Raw genomic sequence first — 18,794 nt, 5'->3', positions numbered from 1 at the left:
CCTTCCCTGCTGTATTATATATAATAACTTGTATATTGCCTGTGGTTAGTTATCCTCTGCAGCAGCGTCAGTGGGATCTCAGAACTGACCCAGAAGGGCATCCTGCTGGCTAAACTTTTGATCAGTGTGAGTCACCAGCCCTTCTGGAGAGGTTGCAGCATGCTGTCCTGACAGCTCTTCACAACGGTTGTCTTCAGTAGGTGCTTGGTGATGTGTCTGGCAGGGATGCTGTCTGGCGTTGATCCCGGGAGCAGATGTCCCCAGCTGGAGGCGAGGTGAAGGCCCTGCTCATGGAATGCCCTCTGCTGCTATTCACTGGCCTGTCTCATAAATGTCAGCTGTCGCTACCTTGGCTGGGCTGGTAGCTCTCTGAGGAAGAGCTGTGCACGGGTGTTTTCCAGGAGCCCACACAGAGGGAGCAGGATGGGGATGGGTGACTCCAGGCAGGGGTTTTCCTGCTGCCTGCTGTTGGAAAGAGAGGCACGTAGCTTCATATTGGCACTCAAGGGACAGCCTCCAGATCAGCCTCCAGACCTGCGCTGGTGTGTGGGCTGCCTTCTGCTCACCACAGGATTGCATACATGAACCTCCATGCAGAGACTTGCTGTGGCACAGGGCTGTTCCTCTACCAAATGGGATTAGTTGCTGTGATCTCATGGCATTTTTAAGAAAGTCCCATCTAGGCCCAAGTGGCTTGATGTAAAGCAAATGATTTGGAGATAACCTGGGCAGTGAGCCTTGTGGAGCTGTGCTGGATATGGGCTGGCAGCAGTGAGCGGTGACCTTGCACATATCTCCCTGTGTGCAGTACCGCAGTGGCTGATGTCTTTTCCTGGGGCAGATTTCCTCCTTGTGCTGCAGAAAGGCTTTCTCTTTGGCACGCAGGCGTCGGGCGCTTCCTGGCGCTGGCACACCTGGGAGGGGCGGTTGGTGCGAGCTGTGCCGGGTAGAGCTGGGCAGACAGGCAGTGCTGCCGCCCCAGCAGTGGGAGCACGGATGGAGGGCAAGGGGGCAGGTACCTCAGGGACAGGTAGTACGTCCACCCGAGGGGGGCAGGTGAGTGTCTGCGTGACACGGGTGGCTTTTGAACCACACCTTTGGGATATGGGGAAGAGGATGATTAAGTAACAGCAACCTTAACCAGAACTGTGCTTTATTTTCAGAGCTCCTCTCTAAGTGCTGCTGAAAATGGCTTGGATCCTGACGAGGAGCCTCTTCTCAGAAAAAATCCGCGCCGGTTCGTCATCTTCCCCATCCAGTACCCAGACATATGGAAAATGTATAAACAGGCTCAGGCCTCCTTTTGGACAGCAGAAGAGGTGAGCCCTGGGGCCAGTGGGTTGGCACAAGGTGCTCAGACCAGGGTCCTGGCGCTTCCTTTCTAGCTCTGCTGCTGGCTTCTGTGTTCTAAGGGTTGGAGTTAATTGCATCGAACGTGAGGTGCCTGCACCAGAGCAGGACTCCCTTCATGGACAGTGGAAAGAAAGCTGCTTCCACAGGGCGATTTGGCAGAGCTGTTTTAGGTGTTTGGTTTAAGACGAGGTGGAATTGTACCCTGGGGTGTTTCTCTGGTTATAGAGGGAGCCTGAGTCAGATAGCTCTGATTTGTGGTCAGATAGCTCCTACCCTGCTGTGGTCTCTGTATCTACAACTAACTCCTTGCCCATGTAAGATGTTCTGGGCAATTTCATGTAAATGCTGTTCTTTAATGTTAGGCACCTATTTTCCAGAAAGATGGTGATACTTGCTAAAAATGCTTCTAATTGACTCTGATTGCCCTAGTTAGATAGGGCAATGTGTTGCCCCGTGTTATAATGCAAGCTGTAAGTTTTTCCACGAGGGTGCTGGTTAGCCAGACCTGAGCAGTACTCAGCTCGCTATGCTTGCAGCAGTGGAGGCTTTTGAGCACTGCACTGATCTGAAGAGATTACCTGCCAGCTGAGCTGGTTGTTCCAACTGAAAGCTTCTGCAGCCTTTGCTCGTTTGTGAGCAGTGAACTGCAATTGCAGAGGAGTGAGCTGAAAGCACTGGCAGGCTGTAAATAGGCCAGAAAGCATCCTGGGATGGTGAGGAGCAGCTATCCATAGAAGTGCTATTCCGTTGCCTGTGTGGGAGGCTTGCTGCCCTGTTGCAGCAGAGGTTGATTTAAGCTGTTAAAGAAAAGGCATTTAAACTCCTGCCTGATCAGCATTGCCCTTTTACCATGTTACTGGTTCCTTCTTACACTATCCTACCATCTGTCAGTGCATTTCCAAATGAACTGGAAAGTTAACTTAAAACTGATTTGTGTGTGTATGTGTTTATATACACACATATACGTGTACATATTTATACACACACACATATAAAAGTTTTTAGGCCTCTGTATTTTTCACATCTGGCCCTACTTAACTGCTGCTGTGGTTCAGAAATCCCTCCCTCCCCCCCAAACAAACAAACAAATAACGCCTATGCGAAGGAAGTTGTGGTTTTCTACTGTGGCTAGAGTTCAGCCTGGTAGACAAGAGCAGTTGCACAGCATTTGCCCCGTGCCATTCTTTGGCTGAACGCCTGCCAAAGGCCATCTTTTGGCACACCTGGGTATAGGTTTCTTGGGGTATCAGCATTTATTTCAAGTAGAGTTTAAGTGTGAGTGCTGCTTGTTGGTGCATGTTCATACTCATGACAAGAAGATACTAATGCTTTTCAAAATTTGATTTATTTATAATTCAATAGACACTGGTTTTTATTCCAATACAAAAGTGTAAACTGTGAAGTGAACATGTGATGTTACTGTTGCAGAGGGAGGCAGCAGTACTGCAGTGTGTCTGTTGTCTTTTACAGTCACATGTGTTTAAATTCTCTACATGTAAAGATTTGAGAGCAAACGCCAAAACTTTGCCTCAGTCATTTGACTAGGCTGCTTCTGTTCTTACAGAATGACAAACTCAAGAGGGCAATAACGTTTGTCTTTTTTCTTTTCATTAGGTTGATTTGTCAAAGGACCTTCCTCACTGGAACAAGCTCAAAGCAGATGAAAAATACTTTATCTCCCATGTTCTGGCATTTTTTGCAGCCAGTGATGGAATCGTAAATGAAAACCTGGTGAGAAGGCTTTACAGATGGCTTGAATACTTACTCATTTTATTGGCTTATTGGCTTTTCATTTTGGTTTTCTCACATTAATGCATAAGTTTATTAAATGTGTACTTTTTTTTTTCTTCCCATCATCTCACATTTGCCAAGGGGAATAAGCAGCTTGTTCTGCTGAGGCCAGTGTCTGAGTTAAATTGGGTCAACTGTGGTCAGCAAGACTCCAAATCACATCACTCTTGGACATAGTTTTTGAGCTCAGCCTTCTGCCTGGCTGTGCTGATCCACATTTCTCGATGAATTAATAGAACCCCGCGCTTCTTTCTGTACTTGTGTTAGATGAGAAGTAGGGAGGGATTGTGCTGTGCCATGCTCTGGTTTCTTCATTTTGGTAAAATCCATTTTGCTCTCACTGAACAGCATCCTAGAATCTTTTAGGGCTGCAGGTGGGTGCTGCTAAAAAGGTGGGGAAATCTTTCCACTGAAATCAGTTCTGGGCTGCAGAATGTCTCACCACAGGTTATCAGTGGTATCTGACTGCAAATGCCCAGTTTAGATCTTGAAGGTCTATAACGTGTAGAATATGTCATAGTAATCTGCATATATTATATGAACATGTCTTATGTCATACTGTTAATTTTTTTTAATGATGAACAAAAAGTCTGAGGCTTTGTTCAATATGAAGTGTTTACTGTTGCAATATTTTTCTGTTCTCCTCCTGTGTGCCCTCATGCTTCACTGCAGCTGTCTATCCAATATGCACAGCAGATTTACTCCTTGCTAGCTTGCTTTATTTTCTTCTGCACCACACCTATCCTATTGACATATCTGTGAATAACGTAGGGCTGAACTGCTCCCATCCTTTCTCTGTGGTAGAGATCTATTGTCTCTCCCATTAAGCTTAGAGTTCTGTCATGCAGGACTGGTTTTACTGTACTCATTGCCATGCTTTCTGGTTTTGGTAGGTGGCGCGTTTTAGTCAGGAGGTGCAGATCCCAGAAGCTCGTTGTTTTTATGGCTTTCAGATCCTCATTGAGAACGTTCACTCAGAGATGTACAGCTTGCTCATAGACACCTACATCAAAGATCCTGAGAAAAGGTAAACCTCTGGATGTGTTACAGACCCATGGGAAATCTGTCACCTAGTCCAGTGGCACCGTTGTTGGGCGGCAGCAGCAGCTGCCTTCTGTTTCATACTGACTTACTGGGGGAGTTGGGGACGGTTCCCTAAAGCTTTCAAGGCCTACATGCCTGACTCCCAAAATGGAGAGAAGTATTACTGACCAACAGACTTTTGTGGAAGTGTCAGAAGGTTAGTTAATATTTGTATAAATCTTTGATTGCAGGAAGTGCGAACTATGTGAAGTGTTGTTAAAGGTTAGACAAGCTCCTTGTGGTTATTGTGCTCCTGAGGTGCTTGCTCTCACCTCACCTTGCAAAGGATCTGCCTCGGGAAATCGAGTGCTCGTGACATAGTTTTTGAGCTCAGCCTTCTGCCTGGCTGTGCTGATCTGCATTTCTCGATGAATTAATACAACCCCGCGCTTCTTTCTGTGTTTTCAACTGGTGTTTCTAACATATACTAATCGATGTATTGCATCCTTTCAGCTTTTTTGTTGTCAGGGCTTTTTCATACAACTTGAACTGCTTATTTTTAAAGTATTGGGTTCTTTGGAGAGCCCCATCACCTATGTTGTCTGGATAACTTCCTAGTCCAAATGGTAATACATTTGAAAAGAAGCACTTTCCCTCAGAGACTCCACCATGGTGATGGTCAGGCAGAGCTTGGTTTCCCACGGTGGCATCCTGTGTGGTGACAGTGCGAGGACTGCAAGGTTTCCTTTCAGGTGTTTAGCATGGGAACAGAGCCTGTGCTCGTGGGAATTGTCCAGTTCCTTTTGTGGAGTTGGGCAAGATGAGGTTTAGCTCTGTGGGTAGGAAGTGGCTGCCATCTGGCTTGAAGTCTGAAAGGCAGCGTGGTCTGGTGGGTGGACACTCCTGGAATGGGACATTTGAGTTCACTTCCCATCTCTGCAGCTCGCCTCCTCTGAGACCTTAGGTTTGTCGCTTTCTGCACATCTGCCACACCTTGTTATCAGAGATCATCACCCCCTTGGGGTGGGAATGGTCTCTTACTTGGGTTAGTTCAGAGCCTAGCGTAATGGGTTCCTCTGTCTGGTGGAGCCAGTAGGGACAACCAGGGCAGATTTACACAAGTCACTTCTTATTATTCTGATGTTTTCTCTTTGTTTTCTTCTATAGGGATTTCTTATTTAATGCTATTGAAACAATGCCTTGTGTCAAGAAGAAAGCAGACTGGGCTCTGAAGTGGATTGAAGACAGAGAATCCACTTTTGGTGTGTAGCTTCTTAAAAACTTGTTTCTGTTGCACATGTCAGAAACTAATCCTCTGGGAGTGAGCTGCATCCCTGGAACATAAAATGAAATTCTTCACAGGTGATGTAGTGGCCTGTGGGTCTCTGGTTTAACTAAAGAACTAGAAGTAACTTCTGGTGAGCATGTATGTTTTTATCTTCAGCTAAAGCAATATAGTAATGGCAGCACCCAGTAGAATCATGTTACGAAAAATGCTTGTGGGTTTCTCTGTCTTTTTTTGTCTTTATACTGAACAACCCTAGTTTCTTCAGTTTTTGCTTGTAGACCTTGTTTTCTAGGAGTTCTGATTATTTCTTCCAGTTGGCTCCTATTTTGTACTCCAGTGTTCAAAACTGGGCAGCTGAAGCCTTGCAAGTCCAGGCTTTTTCTGTGTTCATGTTCACATAGACAAATTCGTGTGTGATCTTAGCCTTTTTTTGTAACAGCATGACTGAGCTTGGGCAAAAAAGATTCAAGAATAATCTGTCTCTGATTTTTCTGGTTTGCTGTTGGGACCAGGTTTCTAGGTTTTGTATCTCATTTCAGAGCTGGGACACTGGCTCAGCTTCCATCAGCATGGTGCAGGGCATCCTTTCCAGTGCTCTGCATTCAGCTTACAATGTTAACTCTGAAGGATGTGTTGTAGCTGAAACGAATAATGGGCAGACTCTGGTGAATTTTCTAAACCAAACATCCTCTATACTTAGAGAAAGTGTAGGAGATGGAGAAATTCAGCCAGACAAACAAAATAAATCTGAATGTCATTCTTTTGCAGCATCTGTTGTTCACAGCTCTTGTTTGAGTGGGGTTCTTTTTGTAGCTGTAGATTCTCCTGTCCTGGAGCATCCCACTGCCTCCCCAGTCTGGCTTTGCTTGCTGTGTGTGGAGTCCCTTCTTCATCTCCTTCATTTGGTGCCCAGCAGCGTGGGGTGTGCCAGGAATCAGAAGGTTCCCTAACTCAAAAAGCAATGTTCCCCCCACCCCCTGCCTCCAAACTTGATGCATCTTATCCAAATTTTTGTGAAGTACTACTACTTTGTAAAGTACTACTGTACTAAATTTCTACTCTTCTGTTTTTTCATCTTCTTGAGAAAACGTCCCAAGTTTAAAACATTTGGGGGGCCCAGGTCTCACAGTTACGGACTATGAGATATGGTATGTGAAAGAGGCTGCCTGGCTTGTTTGCTTAGTGTTTCCCTCCAGCTTAGGGACCTGGCCTGCAACTGGGTCTCCGCAGCTTTGGTTGATTTCTTATGCTGAGGGTTCAATTGCTCTATCTGTTCTGTGAACTCTCAGCTTCCCAGCGTGCACTCACGTTATGTGGTGCTGCTGATGGGTGATTTTTGTTTCAGCATAACTCATTTGTATGATAGCTAGTCAGGTGGAATGTAATAAAAACCATATCGATATTCAGTCTTGTCCTTTGTTAAACCTATATTGTATGAGCAGCCTTCGTCCACTCCTCTCTAGAATTAACCTAGGAGATTTTTAGCGTTGCCAAATTCTTTCCTTAGTAACTTGTAAGTTCCTTAGATACTTGTAAGTTCATGTTGCTCTTCATGCTTTTTTCCTAACTTGAATTTCTTCAGATGAGCCAGCAGATGGCATTTGCGTCTCATAGAGAAAGTGGGACATCTGGCTATTTTGGGGTTATTTTATTTTTTAAACAAAATTCTACGTAGTTCTCACTGGGAAAAGGCACCAGCACTTAATGCAAAAGCTCTTCATGTTAGAATATACCCAAGGATCTTGTGAAGTTGTTTAAAATAGAGTGCATGGAATGATGTGTTGTCACCAAGCAGTCAGATGGTCTTTTACTCTGAAGAAATACATTCTTGTAGAGAACAGGGAGAACTGGGACCAATAATGCTGTGCTTTCCTTGGATGGGTGGGATAACAGGTGGGATAACATAAATAGTTACTTGTGTCTTGATAAATTATGTTCTGTGTTCTTCCACTCTTGTAAGAATATGGTTTTATGTAGATTCTCAACAAGCAGAAATTGAGGTGTAGGGTTTTTTGTTTAATTTATAGGAGATTGGCTTTTCTCTCAGTTTTGTCTATTAGTTACGCAGCCATTTTCCTGTCTTTTAGGAGAAAGAGATAAAAGAGTACTAATGTCTTGGCCACTTTGGACAATTATGTTCTTTCCCTTCTGGCCTGTGGCAGTTTCAGTGGGTGTCCTGGTTCTTCAGTTGTGCTGGGGTTGCCTGCGGTTAAGTGCTGTTGCGTGTGTAGACCCTGTATGCCTCGGGATCTGCTGAAAGATGTGGTCAGACACAGCACCTGGTGCTGCAAAGGGGATTGCTCCTCTCCGGCATCAGTCTATCTGATGCAGATGGTGCGTCTTGCTGACGAGCAATACACTATTTTGTGTCTAACTGAAAATGTGTTATGTTAAACAGGTGAGAGAGTGGTTGCCTTTGCTGCAGTTGAAGGCATCTTCTTCTCGGGTTCCTTTGCTGCTATATTTTGGCTGAAGAAGAGGGGCCTGATGCCTGGACTGACTTTCTCCAATGAACTTATTAGCAGAGACGAGGTAATGTGTCATGTCCTACATACTGTCTGGGAAGGAAAGTGAGTTCCCAGGGGAAGGGCAGAATTATATTCAAACATCCCATAGTCTTGCCGGAGCGGCCCACCTCTGGTGGCAGGGAGGGTCAGAGGGAAGGTGAAGAGAGCAGAAAGCAGTGTTTGGGTAGGAACCAGCGAGAAAGAGAATCCGGCAGCGAGTAGGGGATGCGTTTCTGGGTACGACGGAGCCTTTTTAATGTTGGCAGTGCTGGAGGCCAGGGAGGTGGTAGACGTCTGAGTAGGTTCTCTGCTAGCCAGTGTCAGCAGCAGGGTTTTCCAGGGAAGGTCCACTGTCCTGGTAGGACAGAGGTCCTGGTTACCTGCCAGGTAACTGCAGGCCGTGCTCCCTAGAGCTTCTCCTGCAGTAAGCCTTCTGCATCTGCTTTAACATCACCTCCTAGGCAGCACAGAGAAGAGGCTTCCTTTCCCCAGAGCAGTGCCTGACCCTGTTTCTGCAGCCTGGTGGAGGAGCTCTAACTGCTGATGTGTAGAAAGATTGGAGTCCTGCGAAGGAGCAGGCTATTCCCAGAATATTTGTAAAAAGGGGAAAGAAGCAGACTTCTAGTTATAAGTTACTAATGAACTTAAAGCCTAGGTGCTGCTATGTCGCTCAGCAGAAATACCTGTTTTTAAAGGGAGTAAACATAAATATTAACAATACCCCAATGCATAGTGTGATCAAAAAGGTGGACTTTTTGGATTGAAGGGGACGTTTGTTTTCCTGTGCTGTGAAGGGAGGCAAAGACCTGGCTGCCCAAGGACTGGTGTGGAATTGCACGGTCCCCAACTGCAGTGGGGGCTGGCTTGGGCAGGGACCTCGTTAGGACGTGACTCTGAGCCTTGCTCTGCCTTAACTGCTTCAGTCAGGTTCAGGTGGCCTCCTTGTACCACTCCCCATCTGCCCCTAGTTGTGGGTCCCAGAGCTTGCAGACGGCTTTCTGCATCCGTCGCCTGGCAAGCTATGGCAGGTTGCTGCAGAAGCAGCAGATATCATTCCTCTCCGTGTTCTTGTGTTACTGCACAGTGATAGGATCTCCTGGGAGGGGGCATCTACAGGCCTGCATTAGAGGGGAGTGCTTCTTAGCTTAAGACGTGATGTGTCTGAGGGGCTGCATGTCAGCACACCGAATGTGGCAGGCCACGTGCTGACAAGTGCCCTTTTTTTTCACCGCTTCCTGCACCACTGCCTGCCAGTTGGCAGCGGTTGCTTACGGTTGGGGCCTGTCTTTAAGGCACTGCACAACTTATGGTGCTGTCAGCACTGAAAAAGCAGAAAGACCAGTTTTGTATGCAGTATAAACATGCTAGTGGTTTGAACTTACCAGAGTTGGTCTAAAAGAATAAAAAGCTTTATCATAATGGAAGTAATTTCCATGGATTAGATAAACTGATTTGAAAGGAGGCATTTTACAAGATGTCTTTAATTTAAAAGACGCTTTTGAAGTGATATGATCAGTAAGCAAAACCAAACAGTTCTTCAGCCTTGACCTTCCTTGTGTCTTCTGTTTCTGTGAGTCATCACAAACTGATCCATTCGAGTGAGAAAGTATTTGTTTGTTGGAAGGATCAGTTGCAGGTGAATGAGGTGTGAGTTCCTCTATACAGCAGTGTAACTGTACTTCTCTGCAGAGTCAAGCACCAAAAGACTGAATTTTTCTTGAACTCTGCTGGCATAATTCCAACTGCTGAGCTGTTACGAAGGGTAAGGCTTGGTGCACACAGCACCTGCATTGAAAACCAGGAAATGCTGTTACAAAAGCAGTGGCAGTAAAAAGAATCCACAGTGGAAAATTACACAAACTGTTTTCTGATGCACCTGAACAGATAAATGGTTAATGCTCAATGTTTTTTGAGCTGCAGGCTCTGTTCCCAGGCTGTTCTTTGAGCTGGTGCATCTCTGATTCATAAAGGTGCAAAGTTGCTGGGACCACCAGTCAGCAGAGCACACCGGTTCGGGTGAGAAGCTAGGCACGTCCTGCATCCTGCTGGTGATGGTGCCCTGGACAAGACCACGGGAAGCCCTGCAGCAGACAGCTAATGCTGTCCCTAGAAGGGGAGCATTTCCCAAATTATGTTGTTTCAGGGCTGTTTCATGACCTGAAGCACAAGGATTTTGTAGCCTTTCCAAAAAAGTTTTCGCATCTTGGTTTTGTTTTGACCCTTGTTAACAATAGTACTGGGTTGTCTCATAGCCCATAGTCTGCCAAATCCTTCTGACTGGCTTTCACTCTGGATGTGCCCTCGTGGTGCTTATAGGCTGTAATCACCACCTTGCTGTCGAGAGGAGAGATGGCAGCACAGTGCTCCTTTAGTCTAGCAGCAGTGGGTATGGCTGAAGCCAGAGGCTCAAGCTGTAGCCAGGCAAGCTCAAATAGAAACTGAGGCACCTCTCAGAGCAGCTGTCTGGTACGCCGCTCAGACCGTGAGAGATTGCTCGTGTCCTGATGTTGTCTTATCCTGGCTGGAGACTTTTCTGGAAATCTTGGAAATGAACACAATTTACTGGGCTCTGTGCAGGACAGCTGGGTGAAATGTGGAAGTGGGTTGAGTTGGGGCACGGTAGCCTTAAGTATTACAAACCTATGAACATTGCAGTAGCAAATTCCTCACAGTAAGTGCACATTGTGTGGAGAGATGACTTGTTAATCTTGGATTTGGTGACTCTATTCTGAATCTTTCTTTCTGAAAATGCTGTGAGGAGAAGCAAAGGAAGACAGGCTACTAAAAGAACTTAAAACAAGTATTTCTGTACAGGTATCTTGAAGTGGAGAGCAGGTAAACAGTCTGTGTTAACTGGCAGGTAGTTTTGCAGGTCTTGATGTAAGAGTCTTTCTGTAAAAGCATCTGTGACAGGAGGCAGGGACCCAGCAGGGCTCTGTGTAGGATCCCTCACAGTAGAGCAGCCGTCAAAAATACTTACCTGCGAAACACGTATGCTGAGCGTTATTTTGGCATAGGTGTCATATGTTAGATTTCAGATGTTACTAACTGGCTTGTAAACTAAAAGTGCCTGCTACACGTGGTAACATTAAGACTGTCAAAGAAGCAGGAGGCTAGGAAGCTTCAACCTGAATGAGGCTGCCTCAAAGTAAGAGCAAACTATGTGGAGGAGGGAAAAACTGACTTTTTTTTCCATTGTTCTCTGTTATTTCAGGGTCTACACTGTGATTTTGCTTGTCTAATGTTCCATTATTTAGTGAACAGACCGTCAGAAGAGCGGGTCCGTGAGATCATCATTAATGCTGTTGAAATTGAGCAGGTAAGCCTGGCCATGACAGCATTGTGGGCAGGATCCAATCTTCTGTGCAAAAATAGACAAATTAACTTCTAACTTGGGATTCCGTATTTGATACTTGGCTCAGGCCTGGATCCCTGATGCATTATGCCATCCTTTCCCTCTTCCTTAATGGTGACAATAAGAGTCAGAGACTTTCTGATTCAGTTGTCAAGCAACTGGGAGAAGCTGAAGCTGGCAGCTGGTTTCCTCCGTAACGACAGAAAGGAAGAAAGGCTGTCTTAGTATAGAATAGAATAGTTCCAGTTGGAAGGGACCTACATCAATCATCTAGTCCAACTGCAACTGTCTCTTAGAGAAGAGTTTGTTTACCTCTGTCCTTTCAGGATCTTTGTCGCTCCCTACTGTATACACATCCCTGCTTGTCCTCAGGAGAAGACAGGGTCTGTTCTGGTCACGTGTACCATGCTGGGTTCTGACTTTTTCTGAGGTTGCTGTCAGGTTCTTTCACATGAAGTGCTACCCATCTGCAGCTACAAGTTTCTGCACTGCTGAGTGTTTGGCAGGACTGTAATTTACTCTTTCTTTTCTGTTGTCATCTAACTACTGTGATGATGACAAATGCCCCAGCTTTGCCTCACAACACTGAGAAGTATTACATCAGTGCCTAAACATATACGTGGCTGGGTTCAGCACTCATATATATCACTATCCTCTCCGATCTGTTGTTCTATAATGGCTGGAAGCCAAGGAAAACTGGAGATTTCTGGATCTATTCCTGCTCCCACTAGTATGGTCTGTAGGTTTTATTGAACTTGGAGCTCAAGCTTACACTGAAGCTTGGGATCTTACGGGGGGTGGGGAAAGGCAGATGACAGGGGCAGTAACAAAAATTCTTGTGCCTTTTCCAGAAGAACATGCTAAAAATAAAGGAAGATACAAACAACTACTGAAAATGGAAGACACTTGTTGAGTTTAGTGATGCAAGTTATTTATTCAGACAACTGCCTGGGGAGCCTGGAATATCACAAATTGTGTTACTGTGAAACACAGGTGTCTTCTCTCCTTTTCCCTTAAATTTAATTTCCCTAAATATCGTCTGTATTTTAACTTCTAGGAGTTTCTAACAGAGGCGTTACCTGTTGGTCTGATTGGAATGAATTGCACTTTGATGAAACAATATATTGAATTTGTCGCAGACCGGTTACTGATGGAGCTTGGGTTCTCAAAGGTAAGAGATGCAATTGCCCGAAATGCTGGCCTGCCAGGACAGCCCAGGAAAGCTGTCAGCACAAAGTACTCTCTTAATGTGCCTGGGAGCAGGTCATATTTAGCGCTTGCACTTTCTGTGATTGACAGCTGAAACCACTGCGTTAATATATTTGCTTCGCTATTTAAAAGAGCAAGAACAATTTAGGCCATTGTTTCCCTTCAGCGGCTCTGCAGTTTTGTAATGGGAAACTTATGCTGTGCTCAAGTGCTGCAGTCCCTGAAGGACAGTAAGCACCTTGCGCGGGTGAACTTCACCATGGACCAAACTCCTGGGGAGTGACAGTACTGAACTTGCTTAGATAGGTGTCCATAGATCCTACAGCATATTACGGCAAGGGATGATCTAGTTTGGCTGTTTTGTTTGTTGGGGTTTTTTAAAGCATTATTACCCTATCAGAATCACCAGTGTAATAGTGTTTTGCTTCCCTAGGTCTTTCATGCAGAAAATCCTTTTGATTTCATGGAGAATATTTCTCTGGAAGGAAAAACAAATTTCTTTGAGAAGCGGGTTTCGGAATATCAACGTTTTGCTGTTATGGCAGAAACAATGGACAATGTCTTCACTCTGGATGCAGATTTTTGATAACTTGGCAAACGAACGGTGACTGTTTCCCTCTCCCCATCTCACTTTCTGCTGTGAAGTTGTCTTCATTTCTTCTCCTGGAATTGGAGTCTACTGGGATTTTTTTCCTGGGTTTTCATGTTGTTTGTCTGAGGAGTAAATGTCTCTGTGTCATTTAAAAAAAAAAAAAGAGGGGTCCTTTTTAAAAAATTTATATGGCTTTTTAAAAGGATGGCCTTTTTAAAATTCCCTTGACTCATCTGCTGTGACTGCTGTCTTTAAAAATGACCTGGATACTACAACTTTTTTAAGACTTTGGTAGTGTTTTAAGAAAGCAAACTGCTTATTTACCTCATGTTATGGTATTTTAATCTGAAAACCAGATGAGGTATCACTCTATGTATATATGTTGCTATAAATTATTTTCATAGTTTCTATTTTCATGTTTATAGATTTGGTCTAGAGTAAAAGCTCTTCCCCTTCGTCCTGCCACAGATAGAGTAATAAGTGAATGTGGGAAGATATTAATAAGGTATGAACTATAAAATCTTATTAAACCCAGGGATACAGTTTGATCTCTCCATTAACCTGGGTTCTGTCTGAAAACGTTTTTACTCTGGTTGCAAACCTGATGGCTGTTGGTAGGAGTTGAAATCAAATACATACGATTTTTGTCTTACAGCTGTTATTGAGCAGGTCAGTGGACTATGAATGGTCCTTGAAAAGGCAAGCCTGTTAATAGTGGAGAAAAAACACATCCTGTAGTTTTTTGGCTTGTGCTGCCTGTTTTTCCCTGCTTCTCTGAACAAGTGCCTTATTAAGCAGTCTGTAGTTGTGCTGAGTTGCAATCGGCATCTGACACTGGAACAGCCAGCTGTGGGTGTCTTCCCTCTGGCATGGTGGGTGATATTCTCCCCTTCTCGGTTTCACTTGTGCATTGATGAGGTGAGAAGGCATATCATTCCAAGGGATTATCCCTTGAGGTGCTACAAACATGTTACTTGGGCTGTAAGGAAGCACCGGTAACGTATGAAGGTACTTCAAGTTGCATGTTTAATGTGAACCACTGAAACCATTGTCACAGAAGAGCTTCTGGAGGAAAGTATTAAACCTTTCAAAAACAAATCTTGAAGTAGTATGGATTAGCAGCATCTTGCAAAGGACTGCTGTTTGGTTTTTGGTGTGTTCCAGTGTGTGCCTGAAAACTTTAATTTCTTGATGTCATGTGCAGAGAATGGAGCAACTGAAGAATGGCTAACATACTGCAGTGGTACTTGGGATGGAAGGAATACTATTCAGTTCTAGGTAGATTATTTGCAAATAGGTATGCTCATTTTTTTTAAAGGTGAAGTGAGTGTACATGAGCTAGACAAAGGGTTCTGCTTTATTAAACCCAAGCATTTTTTCATGATGTTCAGCAATTTGTGTAAGAGCTTTTGTAAGTCTTTCTTATTGTTGCAAACATCTTGTGCTGCTTTCGATATGCCTGGCATGAGATGAGCTGACAGCCCAGGGTTATCAGTGGTGGGGTGATATAAGTGTTATTTCCCTGCCAGCCCAGATCAGCCATAGCCTTGGGTACCTGCGTTCATTAAATAGGTCCACTGCCTTAGCGTAGTTCCTAGTGAACAACTGTCCCTGGTGTAGAAACGAGCAGCAAAACTGACTCTTTTTGTTTGGTCTCAGTAAAAGATCATGAGTATGTAATGAGCATGGAAACAGGACAGCTTTTTTTTCCTACAGAAGAGCCTGCATCATTTGGCATGAGGCACTTGGGGAGGGCAGAGGGGGACCTGGAGAATACAGAGAAAAGCTGGAACTGGTGTCCCTCACTAACGTCCTGCGACTGCAAGAGAACTACGGACTCAAAATCCAGCGCCTTTTGGAAATACTGTGTTGATGGGGGAGAAAGAGAAGATGTTGTAAATGGGTCTGTTGTTGGAGGAATGGAACCTATTTTTATGTCACTAAAAGTACTAAAAAGCATTTGTTTTGAGTGTTGTGAATTAAGATGAGAGTATACAGAATATTCAAATACAAAACTGCTATGTGCTCAGGTTCTGTTAATGTATATGAGAACCAAAGTCTGGTACAACGGCTCCCACTCCACTTGTGTGTAAAATATGTATGTAGTTTCAATAAAACTTGAACGTGGAGAGGAGCGTGCCTTTGTTTGCTAGTTACGTGCTTTCTTGTGAAATCCAAAATGATAAAATTGGGCCATGCCAGAGTAAGTTGGTGTTCACAGCTTTTGGGTTGTGGGAGAAAGTTACAAGTGCTCCATATGCTGTCTTGCACTTTGTGAGCTCTTGACTTGCTGTTTCTTGTTCCTGGGAATGGGGTTTGCAGTCTAGGGAGCAAACAAATACTTTTTTCCCTGGAATTTCCTGGCTCAAGGAGAAATCTCTTGGGAGTCCCTTAGATTCAAAGAAGAAACACTCCAGAAATGTAATTTCGGTGGGTGGTATCTGATATCTGATGTATCAAGGGCATCGTGCCCTCGGGTCGGGCACCCTGGCTGTGCCTGGGCACAGCAGCGTGGGGTTCAGCCCCAGCTCAGGGGCCCGCCAGACCTGTCTGCAGCCAAGCACCGGGCAGCTGGGTCTGAGCTGGCAGAGGTTCACACCTGATGCCATCTGCGCCCTCGGGGGTGTCAAGTCAAAAGTCTTGTCCCTGCTGCCCCTTTGTGCCTCCTTGAGACAGGCATGAAGGTCTCTTCCTCTCCCACCAGCGCTGGGTCTTGGGCAGAAACCATGTGCCTCTGAGGGCTCTGGTGGACAAGCTGGGTCTGGTTGGGATACAGTTAATTTTCTTCATAGTAGCTAGTATGGGGCTGTGGTTTGGATTTGTGCTGAAAACAGTGTTGATAACACAGGGATGTTTTCGTTACTGCTGAGCAGTGCTTACACAGAGTCAAGGCCTTTTCTGCTTCTCACACCACCCCACCAGCGAGTAGGCTGGGGGTGCACAAGGAGCTGGGAGGGAACACGGCAGGGACAGCTGACCCAAACTGGCCAAAGGGATATCCCATACCATGTGACGTCATGCTCAGTATATAAAGCTGGGGGAAGAAGAAGGAAGGGGGGATGTTCGGAGTGAACGGTCTTCCCAAGTAACCGTTACGTGTGATGGAGCCCTGCTTTCCTGGAGATGGCTGAACACCTGCCTGCCCATGGGAAGGAGTGAATGAATTCCTTGTTTTGCTTTGCTTGCATGCGCGGCTTTTGCTTTACCTATTAAACTGTCGTTATCTCAACCCACGAGTTTTCTTACTTTTACTCTTCTGACTCTCTCTCCCACCCTACCGGGGTGAGCGAGTAAGTGGCTGTGTGGTGCTTAGTTGCCGGCTGGGGTTAAACCACGACAGCATCTCACACTGTGGCCATCATGCTTAAAAAAGCCTGATGGGTGTGTGTGTGAGAGAGAAGTTGTGATGCGTGCCTTCAATATATAGTCCGTGTGCTCTGGGTTAGAGTCCGAGGCTGGTGCGTGGACTCCCATTATAGCCAGCATGACAGCAAAGGTGCTTCTGGAGGGGTTTGTCTCATGGAGAAGGACATGTCTGCAATGGTCAGGTGAGCAGAAACGTGTCTCTGGGGGCTGCAAGGGGAGCTGAGGCTCATGGGTAGAATCCCACCTTTTAACATCCAAAACGGCCTCTGTAGCTCCCGCTGTTCTCATTCAAGCAGACGCGTGGGTCCTAGCAAAACCCATGACTTCATTAGCAATAGTCACAAGCAGACAGTGTGCTCCCAGCCCTGCTCTCTGGTCATGAAACCACTGTGGAGTGCAGTAGGTCAGTGACTATTCCCAGCCCTTGCCGGGAAAGAAAAGAAAGTGGGTAAGACAGGGCAATCAGCAAGCTCACTCTTAGTAGTTTCTTGACAGCCCGGAGACTGTGTCGCTGGACTGGTAAGATTTTTGCAGCAGATGAGGACGCTGTGTGTGTGGCAGCGCACCTGGAGCTGCGGCCAGCCCCCGGCCGGCTGACACTGCCCTAATCCAATTCTGCCACATTTCTCATCCTTTCCTTTGAATGTTGTTAAACAGCAAGTCTGGCCTCCCTGCCAGTCACTCCCCAGCCTGCCAGAGGAGCGCCTTCCTTCTAGCCCTTCTGAGGGGATGATCCAGGCTGGTTTTCCTCCTGGTGGAGCCCTTGAGTCAGCAAATATTAATGTTTCAGTTGCTATATTCTCTAGAGCTCCTTCTGGGAGAGAAACAGTCACTGGAGATGCTGATGTGTTAATGTTACGTGTAGCCGAGTATACGTTTGCCAGGAGGATGCTTGTGCGACTGGGGACCGCTCTCCACACTGCGCTCTGCGTAAGTACGCACATGCATGTATAAACTTTATATACGTGTGTACTGATGTATACATCTGGTATATGCACAACACATAGGCAAAACCAAAGTTGAGGGGAGAAGCCTTTGAATGTCAGGCTTTAGCAAATCCTCTCCCTGGAGCAGAAGGGTAAGATGGACACCGTAATATTGCTATTGAGAGATGCTATTCCTCGTTTGCCGGCAGCTGCTCTGCTCCTCGCCGCCTGGGCACAGATGACAGCAGCGGCACAGCCAGAGGCTTCTCCCATCCCATCGTACGTAATCTGGCTCTAGGAACCAAGGCCGCCCAAGCCATGAGGCTAGAGCTGTGCTCTGCTAACCAAAATCTTAAGCTAAGTTTTTTTCATCTTAAAATACAGGTAAATCTCAGGAATGGCTGTGTTTGGCCAGTGTGGAGCACACATGCCTGATTTGAAGAACAGTAACTTTGGTCTTTGGCTGGTTGAGTGTAGCCGCGTGGACGGGCTCGGGAATCCCCTGTTGCATTTTGACCCTTCTAATGAAATAAAAGAGGATTTGTGAGTGACAGACATGAGATTTCTATGACAGGCAGTGGTGCTGCCGATGTCACAGCTTCTTGCAGAGCTCTGCTGACCAGGGGCTCCTGCACTGCAGATCTTTCTTCCCAAATCTGCTTGAAGGGCTTACCCGGGAAACGTCCTTCCCCTGGGACTGCTGTTGCTCTGCCTGCACCATTCATCACTGCATTGGCTCTAGTGTGGCTGCTGGTGGTTTTGCAGGGACAAATCCCTATCATCAATCCCCCTTTTTTTTTTTTTTTTGCTGTAGTACACAGTTTGGTTAATGTTACTCTGGAAATGGCCTCCAGTAACTGCTGCAGCGTCTCTAGTAAGCTCATAGTATGAGGAGGAGAGCTGCCACAGTGAGTTGCGTGGACCAGCCTGGCATCAAGGGTGAGGTGTTGACTCCTGCCGTGGGGACAGGCCACCTTTGGGCCTTGGTGATGCCTGTTCCTTTAGTGAGTGCCTTTCACTGCAGAGGCAGGAGGAGGTCATCACCAACAGGTGATGAAAAAGGATCAATGGATTGATGAAAAGAAGGTATTTTGGATGCTTCCATGACTTCACCAGCAGGGACTGACTTTGGGTCCTGTTCCTCTGGTGCCCAGTGAATGTCAGAAAAAATCTGTGCCAGGCACAGTGACTGCTGGATGGCTTGCTGTGTGATCTGCTCAAAGCCTGTCCCTGCAAGCCCTTCCTAAAGGTCATGCCACAACTCCTACTCGGTGGCTACACAGAAAAACGAAGCTGCTGGGACGCCATAAGAGGCTCTGCATGGTTGCTTCTCTGCCCACTCTGCGTGATGGCTGGGGTGATGATGCTGTGACCTTTCAGCTGC

The 18,794-nt window shown here is 45.9% G+C and overlaps 1 protein-coding gene across 1 annotated transcript; it reads left to right on the top strand.

Annotated features, from left to right (window-relative positions):
* Positions 1 to 1,166: 1,166 nt before the first annotated feature.
* RRM2B (ribonucleotide reductase M2 B (TP53 inducible)) lies at positions 1,167 to 15,254 on the top strand. The gene is made up of 8 exons (XM_009323081.1): positions 1,167 to 1,319; positions 2,968 to 3,084; positions 4,038 to 4,171; positions 5,335 to 5,429; positions 7,854 to 7,987; positions 11,177 to 11,281; positions 12,375 to 12,488; positions 12,960 to 15,254. The coding sequence occupies exons 1-8, from the start codon at positions 1,278 to 1,280 to the stop codon at positions 13,110 to 13,112; spliced, it is 894 nt and encodes a 297-aa protein (XP_009321356.1). The 5' UTR covers positions 1,167 to 1,277; the 3' UTR covers positions 13,113 to 15,254.
* The last annotated feature ends 3,540 nt before the right edge of the window (positions 15,255 to 18,794 follow it).

Source organism: Pygoscelis adeliae, unplaced genomic scaffold, assembly GCF_000699105.1.
Source record: "Pygoscelis adeliae isolate BGI_AS28 unplaced genomic scaffold, ASM69910v1 Scaffold174, whole genome shotgun sequence".
NCBI classification, from domain to species: Eukaryota; Metazoa; Chordata; class Aves; order Sphenisciformes; family Spheniscidae; genus Pygoscelis; species Pygoscelis adeliae.
This window is presented reverse-complemented; position numbering and strand designations above follow the sequence as displayed.

Excerpts from the sequence above, each read along its gene's own strand:
- RRM2B (XM_009323081.1), top strand. The coding sequence starts at position 1,278 with ATGTATAAACAGGCTCAGGCCTCCTTTTGGACAGCAGAAGAG. Across the intron at positions 5,430-7,853 it reads AGACAGAGAATCCACTTTTG|GTGAGAGAGTGGTTGCCTTT; the intron begins GTGTGTAGCTTC and ends TATGTTAAACAG. Across the intron at positions 7,988-11,176 it reads AACTTATTAGCAGAGACGAG|GGTCTACACTGTGATTTTGC; the intron begins GTAATGTGTCAT and ends CTGTTATTTCAG.